The following is a 26,920-nucleotide window of genomic DNA, read 5'->3' on the forward strand; positions in this document are numbered from 1 at the left end:
AACGGAAAAATCTCCCTCCTTCTTCCTCTACGGAGAGAAACTGGCACAAGGATCAATCAGCTGGTGGTACGAAACTCCAGATTTACTCTTGCTGGTAAGTTCCTGGTGACTGGTCTAGCAAGGCAACTCAGTTGGGGGTGAGTGATGGGGGTGGGGTGGCCGTGGAACAGTAAGAGCCAAAAAAAAAAAAAAAAAAGAAAATTAGTTCCAACAAACTAATCAACATGGAAAAGTCCTGAAACACAAATAACTGGAGTAACCAGACACGGACTGGTGGCTTTCCAGGTTCTGGGACTGGGACTAGACTCTGCATGGAGACAGAGGGATGCTGGGATTACTGGGGCCACAGATAGCCATGGCCATGTGGACCACCACAATCAAAGTGCTGATGATCTACGCTCTTTGTGTGCGTTTCTCCGAGGCCAGCAGATCTGCCTGCAGTGTCAGATAAACAGGGTGTCAGATTGATGTGATAAGGCCCACTGGGCATGGGGAATGAAAGGGGAGCAACACTGCTCTTGAGCCAGAAGCTAATCCCTGGACCGGCCTCACTACAGATGAACAATGAGGTTCCAGCCTGAGGGGGGGGGGGGGTTTGTTTACTTGATGTCTGACAAGTTGCGCTGGTTTGTGTCACAGCTGAGTGTAATAACAGAAATTAGGAAACATGAAAAGTCAACCTGACATGAAGTACATCAGGAGGTTGGTTATTGCTCCACGTGCTATAAGATAAAATAAAACTCCAGATGTTTGTCAAACTGAACGTTTAACAAACATCTAACCCCTCCCCTCCCCACAACCCATAATGATGGTATCTACCCCCCACCCCCTCCCCACAACCCATAATGATGGTATCTACCCCCCCCCCCCCCCCACAACCCATAATGATGGTATCTACCCCCCCCCCCCCCCCCCCCCCCCCAAAACCCATAATGATGGTATCTACCCCCCCCCCCCCCCTCCCCACAACCCATAATGATGGTATCTAACCCCCACCCCCTCCCCACAACCCATAATGATGGTATCTACCCCCCCCCCCCCAAAAAAAACCATAATGATGGTATCTGCCCCCCCACCACCCAGAAAGAATAAAACAGCACGGGGGGAGTAAATCATGAAAACCTCATGAATATCAAAATAATGAATCTAATAAGACAAAATAATAAAACCATTAAATGCGGTTTATTGACTATCAGATCTCTTGTGTCGAAGTCTCTGTTAATCAATGACCTGATTACTGATCATCATATTGATCTATTCTGTCTTATGGAAACCTGCTGCAGCAGGAGGATCATGTTAGTAGTAATGAATCGACTCCACCAGATTGTCTAAATGTTCATGTTCCCAGAACTACAGGTCGAGGAGGAGGTCTGGCAGCTATCTTTAAATCAGAACTATTGATTAGTCCTAAACATAAAAATAGTTCCAATAGCTTTGAACACCTGACTCTTAGTCTGTCCCACCCAAGATGGAAATGAGAGAAGCCACTTCTCCTAGTAGTAGTCTACCGTCCACCTGGATCTTCCTCACAGTTCCTAACTGACTTCTCAGACCTCTTATCAGACTTAGTGCTGAATACTGATAAAGTTATTGTTCTGGGGGATTTTAACATTCATCTTGATGATGAACATGACAGTTTAAACATTGCCTTTAACTCTATATTAAGTTCAATTGGATTTTCCCAAAATGTCCACAGACCGACTCATTCTCATCGTCACACTCTGGATCTTCTTCTGACATGTGGCATCAAAGGTGATCAACTAACAGTTTTTCCTCATAACCCTGTTCTGTCTGATCATTTTTAATAACTTTTGAGTTTACTTTCCTTGACTACACAATGGCTGAGAAGAAAATTCATTACAGTCGATGTTTGTCAGATAGTGTTGTTAACAAATATAAGAAGTCTATTTCAGCAGTATTTCCTCCAACACCATGTGTTAACCTGACAGGAAACACCCATCCGAGCTTTACTCCAACACACATGAATGTGTTGCTAGAATGACAGCTTTAATGCGTATAACACTAGATAATGTTGCTCCTCTAAAGAAGAAGAGGACCAGTCAGAAGAAGCGGGCCCGGTGGTTTAATTCCCAGCTTCAAGCTTTAAAACAGACATCAAGATGTTTGGAAAGAAAATGGCGTTCATCTGGCTTAGAAGAGTGTCGCTTAGTCTGGAAAGAAAGTTTAATAGTGTATAAAAAGCCTTGCGTGTGGCTGGAACAGCTTATTATTCATCATTGATAGAGGAGAAGAAGAAAAACCCAGGTTTCTCTTCAGCACTGGAACCAGACTGACTAAGAGCCATAGTGCCGTTGAGCCATCTATTCCTTTCAGCCTCAGCTGTGACGACTTTATGAGTTTCTTTGGAAACAAAATAGTTTCTATCAGGAAGGAAATCAGTAATAACCTGAACACTACTAATGCTATTTCATCTGCAGCAGCCTTAGAGACGTCTTTAGAAGCTGATTGTCATTTGGACCGTTTCTTGCCTGTACAGCTCTCCGAGTTAACCAACATAATAGCTTCGTCTAAACCTTCAACCTGTGTTTTAGACCCCATCCCAACCAGATTATTCAATTATTCAATATGTGGCCGGAGGTTCTTTTCCTCCAGGCCACTACATGGCGCTGTATCACGCGCTGATAAGTTAGCAGTACAATGCAGGTATTAAGCGCAGGTGAAGTGAATGTCGACATCTCCTCCTCTGGCTTTCCGTCTGGCTGTAGTGGTGTGACAGCAGTGTGATCTTTCTTTGTTTCCATCTAAAAGGTAAGTCTTGCTACCATATCCGTGTCCACTCAGTTCTCATGTTTTAAGCCAGTTTGCCTTCCCCACTCGTAGCTGGGCTGGTCGCTGGTGTGGGGTGAGACTGGCGCACCGCAGGATTGTTTATGTGTGACGCTGCAGATCTGTGGTGAGTTTGCACTGTCTGTGACGTTCTTGCATGTCGTGATGGCCTTCTGCTGATTCGTGTGTGTGTGATTTTAATCATGCTGCAGAGATTTTAGAGCAAATTTATGCTTAATTTCTTGCTGGGCTGGGTAAACACAAATCCTGCTCGAGTTCTGGTGATCTCTGCCCAGCCCTTCTGTTTTTGGCTTTATCTAATGTACCGGGTTGGTTCTGCAAGACTTCCGGGTTCTGGTTATATCTGAAATCCCGGCTTCGCCCTCCATGATTTCTAAGCGCTGCAAGGGCCTCCAGCTGGAAGCGGTTGGCCCTATTTTCTGGGCCTACTTTATATTTGAATGGTCTTCTTTTGATTAATGGATTTCTTTATTGTGTATTGTTCTGTTTATTGTATTAGGGTTAATGGTTTGTTTTGTGTTTTTGTTTTAGATTAGTGTCGCATTTGAACTTTTTATTCTGTGTGCGAGTGCTGTGGCCCTGAGGCAGCATTCCCTTCCCTGGTTGTGGTTTTCTTCGTGAGTGTTCACTTGGGGTGCAGTGCACACAGGTGGTTTGGTTTGCAAGTTTTCTCCTTTATGTTTAAATGCCGCTATGGTCCATTCTCACCTCCTATATTTTAGCTGGCAGCTTAAGTGATTTTAAATTAGTTTTAGATTTATTTATCATTTTGTTAATTGGTTAAATAAAATTTGTTTTGTAACTTGAACAGTCTCTGCCTAGTGGTGTAACGGATCTGTGTGCCTAACAAGCGTGTTCCTGGTTAGAGGTTTCCCAGGGAAAGAATCCCCCTGGGTGGCGTTGTCAGCAAAACTACATTTCTGCACGGTGTGCTTCCATAACGCCACAAATACATCTGTACTGGACCTGATCAATTCATCTCTATTAGTAGAATATGTACCTCAATATGTTAAGACAGCTGTAATTAAACCGTTGCTTAAAAAACCAACTCTGGATCCAGGAGTTTTAGCTAATTATAGACCAATATCTAATCTCCCCTTCTGGTCTAAAATTCTCAGTTTCAACCCAATTATGTTCCTGTCTGAGCAGAAACAATCTGAAGAGTTCCAGTCAGGATTTAGAGCTCATCATAGCACAGTTCCTCAGGGTTCTGTACTTGGACCAATACTTTTCACATTATACATGCTTCCCTTAGGAAATATCATCAGGCAGCATGGTGGAAACTGTCATTGCTATGCGGATGACACTCAGATCTACCTTTCCATGAAGCCAGATGAAACCAATCAGTTTCTTAGATTACAAAGATGTCTTACAGACATCAAGACCTGGATGACTCTGAATTTTCTCCTTTTAAACTCAGACAAGACAGAGGTCGTTATCTTCGGGCTGAAAAACTTAGAACAAAGTTATCCAGTTATGTAATTAATCTGGATGGCATTAATCTGGCCTCCAGTACCACTGTGAGGAATCTTGGAGTCATTATTGACCAGGACTTGTCTTTTTGCTCACATTTAAAACAGGTTTCTAGAACAGCCTTCTTCCACCTGCGTAATATTGCAAAAATTAGGAGCATCTTGTCTCAGAAAGATGCAGAAAAATGAGTCCATGCCTTTATTACTTCCAGACTGGATTACTGCAATTCCTTATTTATGGGTTGTCCCAAATATGCCCTGAAAAGTCTCCATCTGATCCAAAATGCTGCAGCGAGGGTTCTGATGAGGACTAGCAGGAGAGATCATATTTCACCAGTTTTAGCCTCTCTACACTGGCTCCCTGTTAAATCCAGGATAAAGTTTAAAATTCTTCTCCTCACATATAAAGCTCTCCATGACCAAGCTCCATTGTACATAAAAGATCTTATAGTTCCATATATTCCAAATAGAGCACTTGGCTCTCAGACTGCAGGTTTACTGGTGGTTCCCAGAGTCTCAAAGAGTACTATGGGAGGAAGGGCCTTTAGCTATCAGGCTCCTCTCTTATGGAACCAGCTCCCACCGTGGGTTCGGGAGGCAGACTCCCTCCACACCTTTAAGATGGAGCTGAAAACCTTCTTTTTCCATGATTCTTATAGTTAGGATATGAGCATCTCCTGAGTTGGAGTCTGCATGTACGGGACCCAACTGTCCAGGTTCTGCTCATTGCTCTTATAGTTATGGGTAGTCTAGCCATCCATTACTTATGTAGCAATGGGGATGTTACCTGATGCACTGAGAAGTACCTCGCTCTATTTCTCTCATATATTAATGTATAAATATATGACAATATTGCCGTCTCTAACTTATTTCTCCTTTTTTCTGCAGGTCTTCCTGAATAAGTGCAGTTGTACATGTTGTTGTTAAAATTAATTGAATAGATCACATCCAGACCGGATTTAATCCAGACCGGCTCACATCCAGACCGGATTTAATCCAGACCAGATCACATCCAGACCGGATTTAATCCAGACCAGATCACATCCAGACCGGATTTAATCCAGACCGGATCACATCCAGACCGGATTTAATCCAGACCAGATCACATCCAGACCATATTTAATCCAGACCGGATCACATTCAGACCGGATTTAATCCAGACCGGATCACATTCAGACCGGATTTAATCCAGACCGGATCACATCCAGACCGGATTTAATCCAGACCAGATCACATCCAGACCGGATCACATCCAGACCAGATTTAATCCAGACCGGATCACATCCAGACCGGAACACATCCAGACCGGATCACATCCAGACCGGATCACATCCAGACCAGATCACATCCAGACCGGATCACATCCAGACCAGATCACATCCAGACCGGATCACATCCAGACCGGAACACATCCAGACCGGATCACATCCAGACCAGATCACATCCAGACCAGATCACATCCAGACCGGAACACATCCAGACCGGATCACATCCAGACCAGATCACATCCAGACCGGATCACATCCAGACCAGATCACATCCAGACCGGATCACATCCAGACCGGAACACATCCAGACCGGATCACATCCAGACCAGATCACATCCAGACCGGATCACATCCAGACCGGAACACATCCAGACCGGATCACATCCAGACCAGATCACATCCAGACCGGAACAATGGAGAAGTGACTTAAACAAAAGTTGTCTGAGGAAGCAAAGCAGGCTGTGAGATGTAGAATAGAAACACATCAAGCAGCCATCCAGACATTTCAGAACAAGTGAGAGACAATGTGGCTGAAATCTGTTTGTCTGGAAGGTCTTTTCCAAGGCTGTAGGTCTCCAGCCAATCACAGTCAGAGCTGTTATCCACACACAGAGAAAACAGGGACGACAGACTGTGATTGGTCATGTTCTCCAGGATGTGCATATACACAAGAAGAAAGCAAGACCACACCTTCACTGCTCAGTGTGAGGCGGAAGAGGCTAAATGTTTTGTGGCCGTTTTCAGTCCCAGCATGTCGGCTTTTAGGGAAAGATACATTTGTTCACATTTCCCAATGAAACAAGTGGACGGCAACGGGTGGAGTTTGTTTTAGGAAGCAGCCGCAGCGTTGCAACAACGTTTTTGTGACCGGCTCTTCACTAAAGACTGCTGGATAAACAAGGGCCAGCATGGCGGTGATTTGGTGGATCAGTGTTTGTGATTCACCAATCAGAAAGAGACTGGGCAGAAATGCAGCATGGGAGAGTTTCAAGGCCTAAACCACATCCCGTTGCATCCAGTTACATCTGGCATAAAAAATAAAACAGAATTTGATTGAAAAAAAAACCTAAAAATAAAAACATTGAAGCAACAGACTGACATGGAGGTAGTGTGATGATCTTGGGCTGCTTTGCTAATTCAGGACCTGGACTTGCTGGGATTCATGGAACCATAAATCCAATTCCATCGGAACCTCCTCAATGACAACGTTTGGCTATCAGGTTGGCAAGGTGGAACATCCAGGTGGAACAACCAGGTGGAACAGTCAGGTGGAACAACCAGGTGGAACAGTCAGGTGGAACAACCAGGTGGAACAACCAGATGGAACAGTCAGGTGGAGCACCCAGGTGGAACAACCAGATGGAACAGTCAGGTGGAGCAACCAGGTGGAACAACCAGGTGGAACAGTCAGGTGGAACATCCAGGTGGAACACCCAGGTGGAACAACTAGGTGGAACAACCAGGCGAAGCAACCAGATAGAGCAATCAGATGGAACAGTCATGTGTAGCAGGTGGAACAGTCAGGTGGAACAGTCAGGTGGAACAACCAGGTGGAACAGTCAGGTGGAACATCCAGGTGGAACAACCAGGTAAAAACAATCAGATGAAACAACAAGTTGGAGAAACCCAGTGGAAAAGCCAGATGGAACAACCAGGTGGAACAACCAGGTGGAACAGTCAGGTGGAACAACCTAGTGGAACAGTCAGGTGGAACAACCAGGTGGAACAGTCAGGTGGAACAACCAGGTGGAACACCCAGGTGGAACAGTCACGTGGAACAACCAGGTGGAACAGTCAGGTGGAACAACCAGGTGGAACAGTCAGGTGGAACAACCAGGTAGAACAACCAGGTGGAACAGTCAGGTGGAACAACCAGGTAGAACAACCAGGTGGAACAGTCAGGTGGAACAACCAGGTGGAACACCCAGGTGGAACAGTCAGGTGGAACAGTCATGTGGAACAACCAGGTGGAACAACCAGGTGGAACAGTCAGGTGGAACGACCTAGTGGAACAGTCAGGTGGAACAACCAGGTGGAACACCCAGGTGGAACAGTCAGGTGGAACAGTCATGTGGAACAACCAGGTGGAACAACCAGGTGGAACAGTCAGGTGGAACGACCTAGTGGAACAGTCAGGTGGAACAACCAGGTGGAACAGTCAGGTGGAACAACCAGGTGGAACACCCAGGTGGAACAGTCACGTGGAACAACCAGGTGGAACAGTCAGGTGGAACAACCAGGTAGAACAACCAGGTGGAACAGTCAGGTGGAACAACCAGGTAGAACAACCAGGTGGAACAGTCAGGTGGAACAACCAGGTGGAACACCCAGGTGGAACAGTCAGGTGGAACAGTCATGTGGAACAACCAGGTGGAACAACCAGGTGGAACAGTCATGTGGAACAACCAGGTGGAACAACCAGCACGTGCAACCAGATGGAACATCCAGGTGGACCAACCAGGTAAAAACAATCAGATTAAACAACAAGTTAGAGAAACCCGGTGGAAAAACTAGGTGAAACAACTAGGTGGAACAACCAGGGGGAGCCACCAGATAGAGCAACCAGATGGAACAATCAGATGGAACAGTCAGGTGGAGCAACCAAGTAAGAACAATCAGATGGAGGAACAAGATAGAGCAACTAGGTGGAACAACCAGGCGTAACAACCAGATGGAGCAACCAGGCGAAACAGCCAGGACGAGCAACCAGATAGAGTAACCAGGTGTAACATCCAGGTGGAGCAACCAGGTGGAACAGCCAGTCATTCAGTTCAGGAAACAGATACTGTTCACATCATGAAGGCTTGGAAATTTTCATTCAGAAATCAAACCACCATTTAAAAGCTGCATTTTTTATTTCCTCAGGTTGTTTGTCAGATATTAAAGTCTGTGTGATGGTTTGACACATTTAAGTTTGCAAAATAGTAAGACGCCAGGAAGGGGGCAAATATTTTTTCACTGTATGCATATCTTAAAATCAAATAAAAAAGTGTTTGAGCAGGTGATTCTTTTGTCTTGGTTCTGGTCTGGAACCTCAGTCCTCCACCATTTGCAGATAAACAGATTCTTTAAGTCTTAGAAAAAGACTGATGAGTGCTAAATAGGCAACGTGTCTCTGAAAGAAGGCTCATAGTGTGAAATAAAATTACTACTAACGGAACTTCAGTTTTCTGAATTTCTGGTCAGAACTCTGTCAAACCAAACTCTGAGGTTCTTTACATGTTCCTGCAGGAAACCAGCAAAGGACATGTCAGAAGATGGCGCACTATCGAGCCGTAGAAAGTCTTGAGATATCCAGGCGGCTTGTAGTGAACGCAGCAGACCAGGATCAGAACTGGTGACGGGTAAATTCACACCTAATCAGGAGCATAATGTTGGAAGAGGAATATGTGGAATATAGAAACAGCAGTACAGAAGGAGCCCTAAAACGGACCCTGGCAGACCATGTGATGAGGGACACGGTCCTGGTGGAGGGTTGACTTTTGTCCCAGTCTCTAATTAAAGTGGTTTTCTGACCCGCTTCCCAGCTAATGATGAACGTCCCCATATCATGATGCTCCCACTACCATGCTGCATTGTTGCGCTAATTCAAGTGTTCTGTGATCAGAGGACCTTCTTTCAGAAGCCTTCTTCATGTCTCTGGACTGATCCAGCACTAGGTTTCCTCTGGTCTGGTCTGGGTTCTGGTGGACAGTTGTCTCTCAGCCTCCGGACTGATCCAGCGCCTGGTTTCCTCTGGTCTGGTCTGGGTTCTGGTGGACAGTTGTCTCTCAGCCTCCGGACTGATCCAACGCCTGGTTTCCTCTGGTCTGGTCTGGGTTCTGGTGGACAGTTGTCTCTCAGCCTCCGGACTGATCCAACGCCTGGTTTCCTCTGGTCTGGTCTGGGTTCTGGTGGACAGTTGTCTCTCAGCCTCCGGACTGATCCAACGCTAGGTTTCCTCTGGTCTGGTCTGGGTTCTGGTGGACAGTTGTCTCTCAGCCTCCGGACTGATCCAGCGCCTGGTTTCCTCTGGTCTGGTCTGGGTTCTGGTGGACAGTTGTCTCTCAGCCTCCGGACTGATCCAACGCCTGGTTTCCTCTGGTCTGGTCTGGGTTCTGGTGGACAGTTGTCTCTCAGCCTCCGGACTGATCCAGCGCTAGGTTTCCTCTGGTCTGGTCTGGGTTCTGGTGGACAGTTGTCTCTCAGCCTCCGGACTGATCCAGCGCTAGGTTTCCTCTGGTCTGGTCTGGGTTCTGGTGGACAGTTGTCTCTCAGCCTCCGGACTGATCCAACGCTAGGTTTCCTCTGGTCTGGTCTGGGTTCTGGTGGACAGTTGTCTCTCAGCCTCCGGACTGATCCAGCGCCTGGTTTCCTCTGGTCTGGTCTGGGTTCTGGTGGACAGCTGTCTCTCAGCCTCCGGACTGATCCAGCACTAGGTTTCCTCTGGTCTGGTCTGGGTTCTGGTGGACAGTTGTCTCTCAGCCTCCGGACTGATCCAACGCTAGGTTTCCTCTGGTCTGGTCTGGGTTCTGGTGGACAGCTGTCTCTCAGCCTCCGGACTGATCCAACGCTAGGTTTCCTCTGGTCTGGTCTGGGTTCTGGTGGACAGTTGTCTCTCAGCCTCCGGACTGATCCAGCGCCTGGTTTCCTCTGGTCTGGTCTGGGTTCTGGTGGACAGTTGTCTCTCAGCCTCCGGACTGATCCAGCGCTAGGTTTCCTCTGGTCTGGTCTGGGTTCTGGTGGACAGTTGTCTCTCAGCCTCCGGACTGATCCAACGCCTGGTTTCCTCTGGTCTGGTCTGGGTTCTGGTGGACAGTTGTCTCTCAGCCTCCGGACTGATCCAACGCTAGGTTTCCTCTGGTCTGGTCTGGGTTCTGGTGGACAGTTGTCTCTCAGCCTCCGGACTGATCCAGCGCCTGGTTTCCTCTGGTCTGGTCTGGGTTCTGGTGGACAGTTGTCTCTCAGCCTCCGGACTGATCCAGCGCTAGGTTTCCTCTGGTCTGGTCTGGGTTCTGGTGGACAGTTGTCTCTCAGCCTCCGGACTGATCCAGCGCTAGGTTTCCTCTGGTCTGGTCTGGGTTCTGGTGGACAGTTGTCTCTCAGCCTCCGGACTGATCCAACGCTAGGTTTCCTCTGGTCTGGTCTGGGTTCTGGTGGACAGTTGTCTCTCAGCCTCCGGACTGATCCAACGCTAGGTTTCCTCTGGTCTGGTCTGGGTTCTGGTGGACAGTTGTCTCTCAGCCTCCGGACTGATCCAACGCTAGGTTTCCTCTGGTCTGGTCTGGGTTCTGGTGGACAGTTGTCTCTCAGCCTCCGGACTGATCCAGCGCTAGGTTTCCTCTGGTCTGGTCTGGGTTCTGGTGGACAGTTGTCTCTCAGCCTCCGGACTGATCCAACGCTAGGTTTCCTCTGGTCTGGTCTGGGTTCTGGTGGACAGTTGTCTCTCAGCCTCCGGACTGATCCAACGCTAGGTTTCCTCTGGTCTGGTCTGGGTTCTGGTGGACAGTTGTCTCTCAGCCTCCGGACTGATCCAACGCTAGGTTTCCTCTGGTCTGGTCTGGGTTCTGGTGGACAGTTGTCTCTCAGCCAGCTGGTGGTGATTACAGGTATAACGGAGCTGTTTCACATATGGTTTTATGACCAACATGGCTTGGTTTTCTCCATAAATTTAACCGGACTCTGTCTTATGTCTTTAAAAAACACACTTTTTAAAAAATCCTTGACGCCATTTTGTGGTTTCAGTTTGACAACAGCTCATTTATTTTGATTATTATTATTTATTATAATGAATGCAGTGATTGAAACATGTGCAGTACAAAGACATGGCTTTAGACAACCATCACACTGACTATTTCTGATTTCATGTGAATGTTGAATGCGTTCTCTTTGGAGTCTCTTGAGTTCCCAGTTTTCTACTGACAAAGTGTCCTTCAGGGGTCGTATCAGGTGTGTTCCTCTTCCATGTCTGATGCAGATAGCCGTTATAGAAATCAGATGCTGTCAGTCGTTTTTTCAGTATAACGGCTCTGAATCCAACCCAGCCATCCTTAAACACAAAGCAAACATCTCAGCTACCAAAACAGAACCATTAAACTAAACAGAAAAACTAAATCAGTCACCTTCCGACACCTATTTAAAAAACACATCTAATAATCCATAATTAGACAGAGTTCAATAGAAAATAATTATTTATTATAATTATGTAAACAAACCTTACACCGGACAGCCAGGATATCAGACTCCTTCAGGTAGGACACCGCGCCGGGAGGGGGCTTCTTCCTGTGATCTAATGACAAAGGTCAGGTCAAATATTACTGCTTCATCTTTTAGCCTCTGGTATCTGAGGATCATCTACCACAGCTGAGCACCATGGCGTCTGGTTGGTTACCCATCACACGCTCATCCGTCTGAATCTGGAGGCCCCACAGGACCTCAGCTCTCATTTACAAGCTTTGGAAAGAGTATTTGGAGGTTTGGATTTTTACGTGAAAACACGGTGTGGACAGAAACAGTGTTCTCTGAAGGTGCTACAGAAAGAAGTTTTGGAACAACGAAGGACCCGGAACATCACCTCCGTTTAAACGATTTAGTAGCTAAACTGGAGGTCGGTCCTAGCATAGCATCTGATGCTAACTGTTGGCGTCTGATGTTAACTGTTAGCATCTGATGCATTGACTGTACATAAAGAGACGGATGGAGCCTCCGTGACGTCACCCATATGTTTCTGAAGACCTGAATTGAAGCTCGTGGGCGGTTCCTACTATCACCACCTTGGCAGAGGCATGCGTGTCATCTTGTGAGCGTCATGGTGGATGATTGACATCAAGCGAACTCCGAGCTTTCTGTAGCTAAGAGCTAACCGAGCTAACCTGGAGATAACAGGAGCTAACCAGCTAATGGAGGTAAGCGGGTTAAAGCTAAGTCACGTTGTTAACCGGCTAAAAACCGCAGTTGTTCTACGTTCTTCTTACCCGAAGTGGGAGATCGGGTACCTGTCAGTCAAAAGAACACGGCCCTAATTATGCTGAATTTCAAGATTAAATTACTTTTAAATGGGCGCGTTAGAAAAAATTCACTCCCCCCACAGTTGTCATGAAAGTAAACCTGACCTATTAAACCTAAAATGATTTTTGTACCAGGCTGTAAACATATTTATTTCTGTTGTAAACGTTTATTCCTGCTGTAAACATGTTTATTTCTGTTGTAAACATGTTTATTCCTGCTGTAAACATGTTTATTCCTGCTGTAAACACGTTTATTTCTGTTGTAAACGTGTTTATTTATGCTGTAAACATGTTTATTTCTGTTGTAAACGTGTTTATTTATGCTGTAAACATATTTATTTCTGCTGTGAAGTTGGTCTTTTTAACATGGGAGTCTATGGGGATTCGCTCTGTTTGCAGCCCCTAGTGGATGAAGGGAGAACTGCAGTTTTATGCACTTCCGCATAGGCTTCCGTTTTAACCGCTGGAGGTTGCCGCTTGGTCTGATGCTAACTGTTAGCGTTTGAAGCTAGCTGCTGGCGTCTGATGCAAGCTGCTGGCGTCTGATTCAAGCAGCTGGCGTCTGATGCTAGCTGTTGGCGTTTGATGCTAGCTGCTGGCATCTGATGCTAGTTGCTGGCGTTTGATGCTAGCTGCTGGCATCTGATGCTAGCTGCTGGCGTTTGATGCTAGCTGCTGGCATCTGATGCTAGCTGCTGGCATTTGATGCTAGCTGCTGGCATCTGATGCTAACTGCTGGCATTTGATACTAGCATTAGCACAATGAAAGTGTTCAGAGTGGTTCTGATGATCTGCAGTACTGACCACCTGCAGATACGAGATTCAGACACACAGCAGATGGATGGGTTATGGTCGTTAACCTGATCAATAAATTATTACTCCATTTCTACACATTTGGTAAATAATACAAAGAGACGGATCAGATTTTTTTTTTTTTTTTTTATTACGACCTGATAGTAAGAAAAGTCTTTATTACTCTCACTAACTCACCTGATAAGTGACATTTTCCTACAAAGTCCAACAGTTTTACGGTTCTGTTCATCCACACAGTCCTCAGAGGTATCTGTTAACAGATGGGGATGAGTGTGAGACCAGAACTGTACCAGAACCAGCCTCTGTTTGGTGGTTTTTCTTACTTGGGAGCCGATGGCACGATACAGGCAATCGATCTGCTTACAGGTCTGCTCCTCCCAAACCATCCAGCTCAGACCTGGACCAATCTTTGGAGCTTTTTGAGAAAAATAAAGTTAAAGTAAGAAATCTTTTCTTCTGTTTTAATGTGTGTGTGTGTGTGTGTTTTCATACCAAACGTTTGCCCTGTCTGAGCCTGCTCTGTTTTATTCAACATTTTCTCAGGAAGCTTCCTCAATGTATCGATGAGCTGGAATCCAGATTTCAGACACAGAAGCTGTTACTGCTCTGTTGGTTGGAGGACTACAGACTTCTCACCAGACTCACCAGACGAGCTCCTTTAACTGCCAGAGCTGCTCCCAGTTCATCGGCCGTGCAGCGTTCTGGTACCGGATGAAGCTCCTGGCTGAGAATTGGACCGATGTCAAACCTGGGGGAAAAAACAGTTTGATTTCTGTTAGATTTACTTTAACCTGCTGTTTTCTTGTCTTTTCAGTCTAAATATAACAGCAAACCCTCGTGTTTCTTCATACAAACATGCAAAATCTGTCTGGAAAAAGGTCTGGATTGTGCAGATAGCGGTCTGGATGGTCCAGGTGGAGGTCTGGATGGTACAGGTGGAGGTCTGGATGGTCCAGGTGGAGGTCTGGATGGTACAGGTGGAGGTCTGGATGGTCCAGGTAGAGGTCTGGATGGAGGTCTGGATGGTCCAGGTGGAGGTCTGGATGGTCCAGGTGGAGGTCTGGATGGAGGTCTGGATGGTCCAGGTGGAGGTCTGGATGGTCCAGATGGAGGTGTGGATGGTCCAGATGGGGGTCTGGATGGTCCAGATGGAGGTCTGGATGGAGGTCTGGATGGTCCAGGTGGAGGTCTGGATGGTCCAGGTGGAGGTCTGGATGGAGGTCTGGATGGTCCAGGTGGAGGTCTGGATGGTCCAGATGGAGGTCTGGATGGTCCAGATGGAGGTGTGAATGGTCCAGATGGGGGTCTGGATGGTCCAGATGGGGGTCTGCATGGTCCTGATTGGCGGTTCTGGATGGTCCAGATGGAGGTCAGGGTTATCCAGATGGAGGTCTGGGTGGTCCAGATGGAGGTCTGGGTGGTCCAGATGGAGGTCTGGGTGGTCCAGATGGAGGTGTGAATGGTCCAGATGGGGGTCTGGATGGTCCAGATGGGGGTCTGCATGGTCCTGATTGGCGGTTCTGGATGGTCCAGATGGAGGTCAGGGTTATCCAGATGGAGGTCAGGGTTATCCAGATGGAGGTCAGGGTTATCCAGATGGAGGTCAGGGTGGTCCAGATGGAGGTCTGGATTGTGCAGATAGCGGTCTGAATGGTCCAGATGAAGTTCTGGATCATCCTGATTGGTGGTTCTGGATGGTCCAGATGGAGGTCTGGATGGTCCAAATGGAGGTCAGGGTGGTCCAGATGGAGGTCAGGATGGTCCAGATGGAGGTCAGGGTTGTCCAGATGGAGGTCAGGATGGTCCAGATGGAGGTCAGGGTGGTCCAGATGGAGGTCAGGATGGTCCAGATGGAGGTCAGGATGGTCCAGATGGAGGTCAGGGTGGTCCAGATGGAGGTCAGGGTGGTCCAGATGGAGGTCAGGGTGGTCCAGATGGAGGTCTGGATGGTCCAGATGGAGGTCAGGGTGGTCCAGATGGAGGTCAGGGTGGTCCAGATGGAGGTCAGGGTCGTCCAGATGGAGGTCAGGGTGGTCCAGATGGAGGTCAGGGTGGTCCAGATGGAGGTCAGGGTTGTCCAGATGGAGGTCAGGGTTGTCCAGATGGAGGTCAGGGTGGTCCAGATGGAGGTCTGGATGGTCCAGATGGAGGTCAGGATGGTCCAGATGGAGGTCAGGGTGGTCCAGATGGAGGTCAGGATGGTCCAGATGGAGGTCAGGGTTGTCCAGATGGAGGTCAGGGTGGTCCAGATGGAGGTCAGGGTGGTCCAGATGGAGGTCAGGGTGGTCCAGATGGAGGTCTGGGTGGTCCAGATGGAGGTCAGGGTTGTCCAGATGGAGGTCAGGGTGGTCCAGATGGAGGTCAGGGTGGTCCAGATGGAGGTCAGGGTGGTCCAGATGGAGGTCAGGGTGGTCCAGATGGAGGTCAGGGTCGTCCAGATGGAGGTCAGGGTGGTCCAGATGGAGGTCAGGATGGTCCAGATGGAGGTCAGGGTGGTCCAGATGGAGGTCAGGATGGTCCAGATGGAGGTCAGGGTGGTCCAGATGGAATAAACAAGAACCACAGATGTAGAGGAGGCTGGCACACAGCTGGTAGTTCATGGTTCATTTCTTCTTTGTTAAACACAGCGTTGTCGCTCTGGAACAGGCAGTTCAGGTGCGCTGCATCCAAGACCACGAGAATCTAAAACTGATGAAATATGGAGGACACCTGGTGTCAGCTTTGGCTTCATGCGTTTACTTGTGAGGAAGGATCTGCATGACGGTGACTCCGGTCATGGTGTCGCCCTGCAGGATGGTGTGGAAGACAGGAGCTGGACCTCGCCACCGTGGCAGAAGGCTGGGGTGAACATTCAAAATCCCACTGAAACAAAAACACACTTTATTTTTTTCCTTGTTGCTTTCTGTTCAACACATCTGTAAACAGTCCAGAAATACTTCAGTGTTTGATGTTTTCAGATTGTAGCTAAAGTAAAAAAAACAAACAAACATTGTTTATAGACTTGTGGATCATGTGACATCACATAGATCCATAATCTACTTTTTCTAGAGGTGAACTAACTTCTAAACTTTGAAGACAACGTTTTCCTGAACATCAACATTCATTCTGGTTTGTCTGACTGTCACAGGAAGCATGTGTCTGAACTAGTTAAGGGATTATATACGAGTTACTCGGCCAACACTGGGACTGATCTGATAGGTTATAAGTGTTCTGTCTCAAGAAGCATGAAACTGCTTACATGAGGTTCATCCATCTGATCAATACATTTATGCTGGGCACTTGGGCCGGAGTCCGGCTACCACGGACCAAACGCATTCACAACACGAGATGTGAAGTTAATGTTAGTGAACATGAGAGAAGCAGCGTCAGCAGAAAGAAGAGTAAAGGCTGACTATGGAAACTTGCTGATGAGTCTCTGGGGGAGCAAACATCCAAATGACACCACCACGCCCACATCAAACTGTCCGTGGAGGTCGTCTGGAGGCCAGCTGTGGAGTGTCAGCTTGTTCTGCTGGGCAAACTTCTTCACTGGGACGTTACCGGGCAGCGTGACAACCTCGAGGTTCTCCACGATCCCTTCCCCAGAATTCCTGTAGAGAAACACCGGCGTCAGTCCGTTTTCGCTGAGCTTTAACGTCTGAACCTGTCCACATTATTCAGGTCTCTACATGAATGTCTCCTGTGGCCCTGCCCTTGGAAAAAATTCTTTTTTCCCCCCCCAATTTTAAAAGTTTCCATGTTTAGATGCCAGATGGAGAACGCGTTACAGCTTTTCTCCAGTAGGGGGCGACATGCTTCTATTCCACTGGGCAGTAACATGACCTTATGTCTGATGTGGAAAAAACAGAAGATGTGGAACGGCGATAACCTGCAGACATGTGATAAATCCTCCACCATCACATTTGTCCTACATTTAAATATAAAGATTAAATATATATATTTTCTTCATTGTTGAAAATAATTCTAATGTAGACTAAAATGTAAAGTTTTATTGTAATTTTTTTTTTTTTTTTTTTTACACAAATGTCTTAAATTTTAACACCATTTTAACACCACGGGATCACCTCCTGCCGACATGTCAGTAACCTGCAGCCTACAGGATCTCCTGCAAACATGTCAGTAACCTGCAGCCTAAAGGATCTCCTCCTGCCGACATGTCAGTAACCTGCAGCCTACAGGATCTCCTCCTGCCGACATGTCAGTAACCTGCAGCCTACAGGATCTCCTCCTGCCGACATGTCAGTAACCTGCAGCCTACAGGATCTCCTCCTGCCGACATGTCAGTAACCTGCAGCCTACAGGATCTCCTGCCGACATGTCAGTAACCTGCAGCCTACAGGATCTCCTGCCGACATGTCAGTAACCTGCAGCCTACAGGATCTCCTCCTGCCGAAATGTCAGTAACCTGCAGCCTACAGGATCTCCTGCTGACATGTCAGTAACCTGCAGCCTACAGGATCTCCTCCTGCCGACATGTCAGTAACCTGCAGCCTAAAGGATCTCCTGCTGACATGTCAGTAACCTGCAGCCTACAGGATCTCCTCCTGCCGACATGTCAGTAACCTGCAGCCTACAGGATCTCCTGCCGACATGTCAGTAACCTGCAGCCTACAGGATCTCCTGCCGACATGTCAGTAACCTGCAGCCTACAGGATCTCCTGCCGACATGTCAGTAACCTGCAGCCTACAGGATCTCCTGCCGACATGTCAGTAACCTGCAGCCTAAAGGATCTCCTGCCGACATGTCAGTAACCTGCAGCCTACAGGATCTCCTCCTGCCGACATGTCAGTAACCTGCAGCCTACAGGATCTCCTGCCGACATGTCAGTAACCTGCAGCCTACAGGATCTCCTGCCGACATGTCAGTAACCTGCAGCCTACAGGATCTCCTCCTGCCGACATGTCAGTAACCTGCAGCCTACAGGATCTCCTGCCGACATGTCAGTAACCTGCAGCCTACAGGATCTCCTGCCGACATGTCAGTAACCTGCAGCCTACAGGATCTCCTGCTGACATGTCAGTAACCTGCAGCCTACAGGATCTCCTGCCGACATGTCAGTAACCTGCAGCCTACAGGATCTCCTGCTGACATGTCAGTAACCTGCAGCCTACAGGATCTCCTGCCGACATGTCAGTAACCTGCAGCCTACAGGATCTCCTGCCGACATGTCAGTAACCTGCAGCCTACAGGATCTCCTGCTGACATGTCAGTAACCTGCAGCCTACAGGATCTCCTCCTGCCGACATGTCAGTAACCTGCAGCCTACAGGATCTCCTGCCGACATGTCAGTAACCTGCAGCCTACAGGATCTCCTCCTGCCGACATGTCAGTAACCTGCAGCCTACAGGATCTCCTGCCGACATGTCAGTAACCTGCAGCCTAAAGGATCTCCTGCCGACATGTCAGTAACCTGCAGCCTACAGGATCTCCTCCTGCCGACATGTCAGTAACCTGCAGCCTACAGGATCTCCTCCTGCCGACATGTCAGTAACCTGCAGCCTACAGGATCTCCTGCCGACATGTCAGTAACCTGCAGCCTACAGGATCTCCTGCTGACATGTCAGTAATCTGCAGCCTAAAGGATCTCCTGCTGACATGTCAGTAACCTGCAGCCTACAGGATCTCCTGCCGACATGTCAGTAACCTGCAGCCTACAGGATCTCCTCCTGACGACATGTCAGTAACCTGCAGCCTACAGGATCTCCTGCTGACATGTCAGTAACCTGCAGCCTACAGGATCTCCTGCCGACATGTCAGTAACCTGCAGCCTACAGGATCTCCTGCCGACATGTCAGTAACCTGCAGCCTAAAGGATCTCCTGCCGACATGTCAGTAACCTGCAGCCTAAAGGATCTCCTCCTGCCGACATGTCAGTAACCTGCAGCCTAAAGGATCTCCTCCTGCCGACATGTCAGTAACCTGCAGCCTAAAGGATCTCCTCCTGCCGACATGTCAGTAACCTGCAGCCTAAAGGATCTCCTGCCGACATGTCAGTAACCTGCAGCCTACAGGATCTCCTGCCGACATGTCAGTAACCTGCAGCCTACAGGATCTCCTGCCGACATGTCAGTAACCTGCAGCCTACAGGATCTCCTCCTGCCGACATGTCAGTAACCTGCAGCCTACAGGATCTCCTCCTGCCGACATGTCAGTAACCTGCAGCCTACAGGATCTCCTGCCGACATGTCAGTAACCTGCAGCCTACAGGATCTCCTCCTGCCGAAATGTCAGTAACCTGCAGACTACAGGATCTCCTCCTGCCGACATGTCAGTAACCTGCAGCCTACAGGATCTCCTCCTGCCGACATGTCAGTAACCTGCAGCCTACAGGATCTCCTCCTGCCGACATGTCAGTAACCTGCAGCCTACAGGATCTCCTGCCGACATGTCAGTAACCTGCAGCCTACAGGATCTCCTGCCGACATGTCAGTAACCTGCAGCCTACAGGATCTCCTCCTGACGACATGTCAGTAACCTGCAGCCTACAGGATCTCCTGCTGACATGTCAGTAACCTGCAGCCTACAGGATCTCCTGCCGACATGTCAGTAACCTGCAGCCTACAGGATCTCCTCCTGCCGACATGTCAGTAACCTGCAGCCTAAAGGATCTCCTCCTGCCGACATGTCAGTAACCTGCAGCCTAAAGGATCTCCTCCTGCCGACATGTCAGTAACCTGCAGCCTAAAGGATCTCCTCCTGCCGACATGTCAGTAACCTGCAGCCTAAAGGATCTCCTCCTGCCGACATGTCAGTAACCTGCAGCCTACAGGATCTCCTGCCGACATGTCAGTAACCTGCAGCCTACAGGATCTCCTCCTGCCGACATGTCAGTAACCTGCAGCCTACAGGATCTCCTGCCGACATGTCAGTAACCTGCAGCCTACAGGATCTCCTGCCGACATGTCAGTAACCTGCAGCCTACAGGATCTCCTGCCGACATGTCAGTAACCTGCAGCCTACAGGATCTCCTGCCGACATGTCAGTAACCTGCAGCCTAAAGGATCTCCTCCTGCCGACATGTCAGTAACCTGCAGCCTAAAGGATCTCCTGCCGACATGTCAGTAACCTGCAGCCTACAGGATCTCCTCCTGCCGACATGTCAGTAACCTGCAGCCTACAGGATCTCCTGCCGACATGTCAGTAACCTGCAGCCTACAGGATCTCCTGCCGACATGTCAGTAACCTGCAGCCTACAGGATCTCCTCCTGACGACATGTCAGTAACCTGCAGCCTACAGGATCTCCTGCTGACATGTCAGTAACCTGCAGCCTACAGGATCTCCTGCCGACATGTCAGTAGTCTGCAGCCTACAGGATCTCCTGCTGACATGTCAGTAACCTGCAGCCTAAAGGATCTCCTGCAAACATGTCAGTAACCTGCAGCCTAAAGGATCTCCTCCTGCCGACATGTCAGTAACCTGCAGCCTACAGGATCTCCTCCTGCCGACATGTCAGTAACCTGCAGCCTACAGGATCTCCTGCAAACATGTCAGTAACCTGCAGCCTAAAGGATCTCCTCCTGCCGACATGTCAGTAACCTGCAGCCTACAGGATCTCCTGCTGACATGTCAGTAACCTGCAGCCTACAGGATCTCCTGCCGACATGTCAGTAACCTACAGCCTACAGGATCTCCTGCCGACATGTCAGTAACCTGCAGCCTACAGGATCTCCTCCTGCCGACATGTCAGTAACCTGCAGCCTACAGGATCTCCTGCTGACATGTCAGTAACCTGCAGCCTACAGGATCTCCTGCCGACATGTCAGTAACCTGCAGCCTACAGGATCTCCTCCTGCCGACATGTCAGTAACCTGCAGCCTACAGGATCTCCTGCCGACATGTCAGTAACCTGCTGCCTACAGGATCTCCTCCTGCCGACATGTCAGTAACCTGCAGCCTACAGGATCTCCTGCTGACATGTCAGTAACCTGCAGCCTACAGGATCTCCTGCCGACATGTCAGTAACCTGCAGCCTACAGGATCTCCTCCTGCCGACATGTCAGTAACCTGCAGCCTACAGGATCTCCTGCTGACATGTCAGTAACCTGCAGCCTACAGGATCTCCTGCTGACATGTCAGTAACCTGCAGCCTACAGGATCTCCTGACGACATGTCAGTAACCTGCAGCCTACAGGATCTCCTCCTGCCGACATGTCAGTAACCTGCAGCCTACAGGATCTCCTCCTGCCGACATGTCAGTAACCTGCAGCCTACAGGATCTCCTCCTGCCGACATGTCAGTAACCTGCTGCCTACAGGATCTCCTGCCGACATGTCAGTAACCTGCTGCCTACAGGATCTCCTGCTGACATGTCAGTAACCTGCAGCCTACAGGATCTCCTGCTGACATGTCAGTAACCTGCAGCCTACAGGATCTCCTCCTGCCGACATGTCAGTAACCTGCAGCCTACAGGATCTCCTGCCGACATGTCAGTAACCTGCTGCCTACAGGATCTCCTGCTGACATGTCAGTAACCTGCAGCCTACAGGATCTCCTGCCGACATGTCAGTAACCTGCAGCCTACAGGATCTCCTGCTGACATGTCAGTAACCTGCAGCCTACAGGATCTCCTCCTGCCGACATGTCAGTAACCTGCAGCCTACAGGATCTCCTCCTGCCGACATGTCAGTAACCTGCAGCCTAAAGGATCTCCTGCTGACATGTCAGTAACCTGCAGCCTACAGGATCTCCTGCCGACATGTCAGTAACCTGCAGCCTACAGGATCTCCTCCTGCCGACATGTCAGTAACCTGCAGCCTACAGGATCTCCTGCCGACATGTCAGTAACCTGCAGCCTACAGGATCTCCTGCTGACATGTCAGTAATCTGCAGCCTAAAGGATCTCCTGCTGACATGTCAGTAATCTGCAGCCTAAAGGATCTCCTGCTGACATGTCAGTAACCTGCAGCCTACAGGATCTCCTGACGACATGTCAGTAACCTGCAGCCTACAGGATCTCCTGCTGACATGTCAGTAATCTGCAGCCTACAGGATCTCCTGCCGACATGTCAGTAACCTGCAGCCTACAGGATCTCCTCCTGCCGACATGTCAGTAACCTGCAGCCTACAGGATCTCCTCCTGCCGACATGTCAGTAACCTGCAGCCTACAGGATCTCCTGCCGACATGTCAGTAACCTGCAGCCTACAGGATCTCCTGCCGACATGTCAGTAACCTGCAGCCTACAGGATCTCCTGCCGACATGTCAGTAACCTGCAGCCTAGAGGATCTCCTGCCGACATGTCAGTAACCTGCAGCCTACAGGATCTCCTGCCGACATGTCAGTAACCTGCAGCCTACAGGATCTCCTGCCGACATGTCAGTAACCTGCAGCCTACAGGATCTCCTGCTGACATGTCAGTAACCTGCAGCCTACAGGATCTCCTGCTGACATGTCAGTAACCTGCAGCCTAAAGGATCTCCTGCTGACATGTCAGTAACCTGCAGCCTACAGGATCTCCTCCTGCTGACATGTCAGTAACCTGCAGCCTACAGGATCTCCTGCTGACATGTCAGTAATCTGCAGTCTCTACCTGCTGGATGTGAGGACTTTCAGGGATTCAACAGCGAACTGATCAGTTCCAAAAAACAGGAGCCTCCACGGTGGTCCTGATGATGAAGATGAGGAAGAGGAAGGTGACGTAAGCAGACGGCGGGAGCGCACTCTCGTCTCTGTGCGCGAGCAGCAGCGATGGAAATGTCGGAGACTCTTCAGGACGAACATGACGACCTCAGATGCTGGAAAGGAGAACTAGGAAAGTTTTACAGACTGGTTTGTTTTGTTCTGCCCGGGTTACCGACCCAGGGAGCGGCCATGCTTCTACATAGACATTAAACACATAGACGGCGCATCGTATCATGCTGCCTGTAGAGCTAACGTCTCATCGTGCCGCCTTCTTGGATGGGTCTCCACGCGCCTCCATTTGTCTGTAAGGCGTCGGTCCAACCACAGCAATAACTTCACCAAGTTTACCTGATTGGGGTCTGCAGCAAGACGCGAAAGCAGAGACCCATCCAATATGGCGAAGACAAGGCGTTTATTTAAATATGTCTATGTATATTATGTCTATGTATTTCCTACACAACTTCTGCTTTCGCATTCTTCTTCTTCTCCTCCTCCTCCTTCTTCTTCTTCTTCTTCTTCTTCTTCTTCTTCTTCTTCTTCTCTGGTGGTGGTGGTACAACGGTGGAAGCTGTTGGTGTTTCAGCACCACCGTCTGGTCTGGATTGTTACTGCAGAAGACAAGTGACAGCTGCCACTGCAATAAAATGATAAAGTAAAATCCAAATTAGCACGAAATAAAGGTAAAAATACAAACATGAAGGGGCAGCAAGTTTCACATCAGTGTCATCCTACTGTTGCAGCACTCTCTCAAATAAAGGGGTGGTCTTTGAGCAACTATTATAAAATCAATCAATTATTAATCTTTTATTTATCAATTATTATAAATTGATTTTCCCTTTGGGGATTAATTAACTTTTTTTTCATTCATTCATTCATTTATTCATTCATTCATTCAATAAACTGAAAGACTGAAATGCTTTATTTCAATGAATATATTCTTTGTTGTGCAACATTATTGGATCTAAAGTGTTGCTAATTAGGTAACATAAAGCTCTGATTACATGGATCTCTGCTAACATATGAGGAAATTATATAAAGTACTGTTGGGGTTCTGGTGTCAAAGAAACCCTCAAAATAGGAAATACGTCAGGAGTCAATGGCAGGATGAAGCGGGACACATAAACGACAACACAGGTCCCCACAGTGGACTTTCAGAGCTCTGACTTTTAGTTTACTTTTCAAGTTTTCCTGGTACAGACTGCTCACCAAAGGCAGGGTGGGTACAGCAGGCATCACAGCAGTTGCCCTTCACAGCATCTCAAACCCCACATGCCTCTCTCTACCCCCTCCCTCCACCAGTCACAGTCTTTATATCAGTTACCGGTTCAACCATTTTACAACAACTAGGGTCCCTGGACATTATTACTTACAAATTAACCATTATTTACAGCCCATTTCCCAAAAACATTATTTACATACATACATACTAAATACATAACAAAACACACAATCATTCAAAAATAACCAACTAATCAAAAACAACCCAATCACTCCCACCCCTCTACTCCGGCTTCTTGTTTCAGCCCAAATGAGCAATCCTAAACCAATTCTCCACTGCTTGGGTCCTAAGGCTGCCTCCATGTGTGCACTCCATGAAGCCACGCCGAACCACACCTCAGAGAAAGAGATGTTAGTGATGGTCACCCCAAACAAAAATCACAAAACAAAACTTAGCAAAAAAAAACCAAGAAGTAATGTCACAATGTCAAGAACATGTTCATCTTAGTGAGGGGCCCTTTGCGCTAACCCTCACAAGTACCATATGCACAAAACTTAGCTATTGTGTGATTAGTTAACCTGGTGAATACTGTGTGATGGATCGGATGACAACTGCTCTGGTGGCACTTAAAGATGGTTCATCGTGGGATGTGGGATGGTTCTTATCATTTAACAATGGTCAATAATAATTTGGCAAGTTAAATTCCCGTTATATCCCTCCGTTAGGCATCACCATAGTGTCATGTTGTGTGCTTTTAATCTTGGTTTCTGGTTTTGTTTCTTAGTTCTAGTTTCCTGTTTTAGATTGTAGTTTTCGTCATTCCTTTATGTCTAGTTTCCTGTTTTGTGTTCCTGTTCATTAGCTCACCAGGTCTCAGTAGTTAAATCATTCCACCTGTGTCTTGTTATATATGTGTCTGTAAATATACTCCTTGGTTTCTGTTCTGACTGGATCATTGTGTTAACTTATCCTTAGTTCCCTGTATTACTTTCTCGTGTTAATTCCCCGTGTCTGTTCTGCCTTCCGTTTTGTTTTAAAAATAAAAAACCTCTTAGTTCTGCAAGCCTGGCTCTCCTGCTTTTGGGTAGACACCACCTTCACCGCCACCATTATGACACATAGCAACGTGGGAATCAACTGATTAAGATCAGCTGATCTTGTTTAGCATAAAAACTACGTCGAGGCCAACATAACATAGTTCATGTACTTTAGTATATTTACCGAGTTTTGTAATAAAATAAAATGTAATAAAAATAATGTAATAAAATGTTTACCATGTGGGACCATGGTGGGACGCGATGCGCGTCGTGGCGTGCTAGACTCTGCATCATGCATTAAAACCATAAAAGGCACGGCTCCTCGTTTAATCCTTACATATCGAGCTGTATGTCACGCTGAGGTTGAGACGTGGACCCAAATGAAGGACAGAATGGCAGGAGGCAGACCAGTTGTGCGAACAGGTTTTAATCCTTAAACGAAACCAACTATACAAGACAGACAAAACAGGCAACTCCAGATAAGCTAGTGTAAGCATGCCAGCCCTGGTACTGGCTGGTTCAGCTCTCTCTTGGTGACAGTACTCTGTGTTGTGTTTAATAAACTGAAAGCTGAAACAGTGGTCTGGTCTCGCCTGCACCGGCCATTTAGTCTCGGACGCCTCTGTCACAATACTGCATAGGACAGAGTGCTGGTCAGCCACAGTTAAAGGGTTCCTATGATGGTATTTGGAGTTTTCTGAGCTTTCTACAGTGTTACAGTGTTGAATCCTCATCAGACATGTGAACGACACTGTTTTTTTATCACCTAAACGCATGTTTGAGTTTGAGTTTGAGTTCCAGCACTCTCTCTGTTCGGTTTCCATGGCGACAAAAAAATGCGTGGTTTTAGAGAGTTTTTTCTACGTGGAAATCCTTGTGACGTCCCGGGGGATAAGGTTCGGTGATTGGTTACCTTCTACTAGTTAACAAGGGCATGTACAAATACATCAGGCGGGTGGAAAACGTGGGATAAAGTTATTTCCAACGATGGCTGGTGAGTTTACCAAAGAGAGACATCCTGCTGCATTCGTTGCTGTGGGTTGCTGTTTTCCACTTCGTTTTCAGGCTCTGATTCAGGTTCCAACATGTAGGGCTGTATGCTATGTGTTGACATTGTAGTTTGTTTTTTTATTGAGTTCATATCAGCCTAATCCTTCTGTTTATGAGATGTTACAATGACGGTGAAAGCAGGTGCGGTGCGCACTCCCGATGTAGTGCAGTGGCGGGAGGCGGGGCTTAATGCGGAAGAGTCTCAATCCACTCGTTTTGCCCGCAGGCTGATCTGACAGCCTACGGAGAGGGTCGGTCTGAAGTAAATAAAGACATTTGTGGCAATAACTCCATCAATCCCAGCCCTTCTGGTCCCAGAAATAAACATAAATTAGCCTGAAATGCACAGAATAGTTCCACTTTAACATGCAGTTGGTTTACATGACACTGCAAGGAAATAAAAAGACTTAGACCGTGGAAAAATATTCCTGTACATAGAGTGCTAACTAGAACTGACTTACCTCGGACGCATCCGTCCCAATACTGGCAACAATCAAGCGTAGTTGATGACGCAAGTTCGGCAGTATTCAGGAGGAACGCCCACAAGTCACCACACACATCGTGCATAATGCAGCCCAATACCGTGACAAGTGGTTCTGTTACACTAGCACAATGAAGCAGCACTGAAGAACAGAAACCAAGTA

General features: G+C 47.9%; 1 protein-coding gene across 1 annotated transcript; it reads right to left on the bottom strand.

The window, feature by feature from the left end:
• Positions 1 to 11,268: 11,268 nt before the first annotated feature.
• mtfmt (mitochondrial methionyl-tRNA formyltransferase) lies at positions 11,269 to 23,912 on the bottom strand. Its single transcript, XM_079242209.1, has 9 exons — positions 22,879 to 23,912; positions 16,740 to 16,937; positions 16,087 to 16,209; positions 13,993 to 14,095; positions 13,840 to 13,915; positions 13,671 to 13,762; positions 13,525 to 13,597; positions 11,743 to 11,816; positions 11,269 to 11,576 (listed from the first exon to the last, which is right to left on the bottom strand). Exons 1-9 carry the CDS (start codon positions 23,067 to 23,069, stop codon positions 11,391 to 11,393), a joined length of 1,116 nt encoding a protein of 371 aa, XP_079098335.1. The 5' UTR covers positions 23,070 to 23,912; the 3' UTR covers positions 11,269 to 11,390.
• Positions 23,913 to 26,920: the final 3,008 nt, after the last annotated feature.

The sequence above is a fragment of the Telmatherina bonti genome (genome assembly GCF_933228915.1).
Source record: "Telmatherina bonti genome assembly, chromosome: 1".
In the NCBI taxonomy this organism is placed as follows: domain Eukaryota; kingdom Metazoa; phylum Chordata; class Actinopteri; order Atheriniformes; family Telmatherinidae; genus Telmatherina; species Telmatherina bonti.

Excerpts from the sequence above, each read along its gene's own strand:
- mtfmt (XM_079242209.1), bottom strand. The coding sequence starts at position 23,069 with ATGTTCGTCCTGAAGAGTCTCCGACATTTCCATCGCTGCTGCTCGCGC. Across the intron at positions 16,210-16,739 it reads CTCATCAGCAAGTTTCCATA|TGGGATTTTGAATGTTCACC; the intron begins GTCAGCCTTTAC and ends TTTTTGTTTCAG. Across the intron at positions 13,598-13,670 it reads ATCGTGCCATCGGCTCCCAA|ATACCTCTGAGGACTGTGTG; the intron begins GTAAGAAAAACC and ends ATCTGTTAACAG.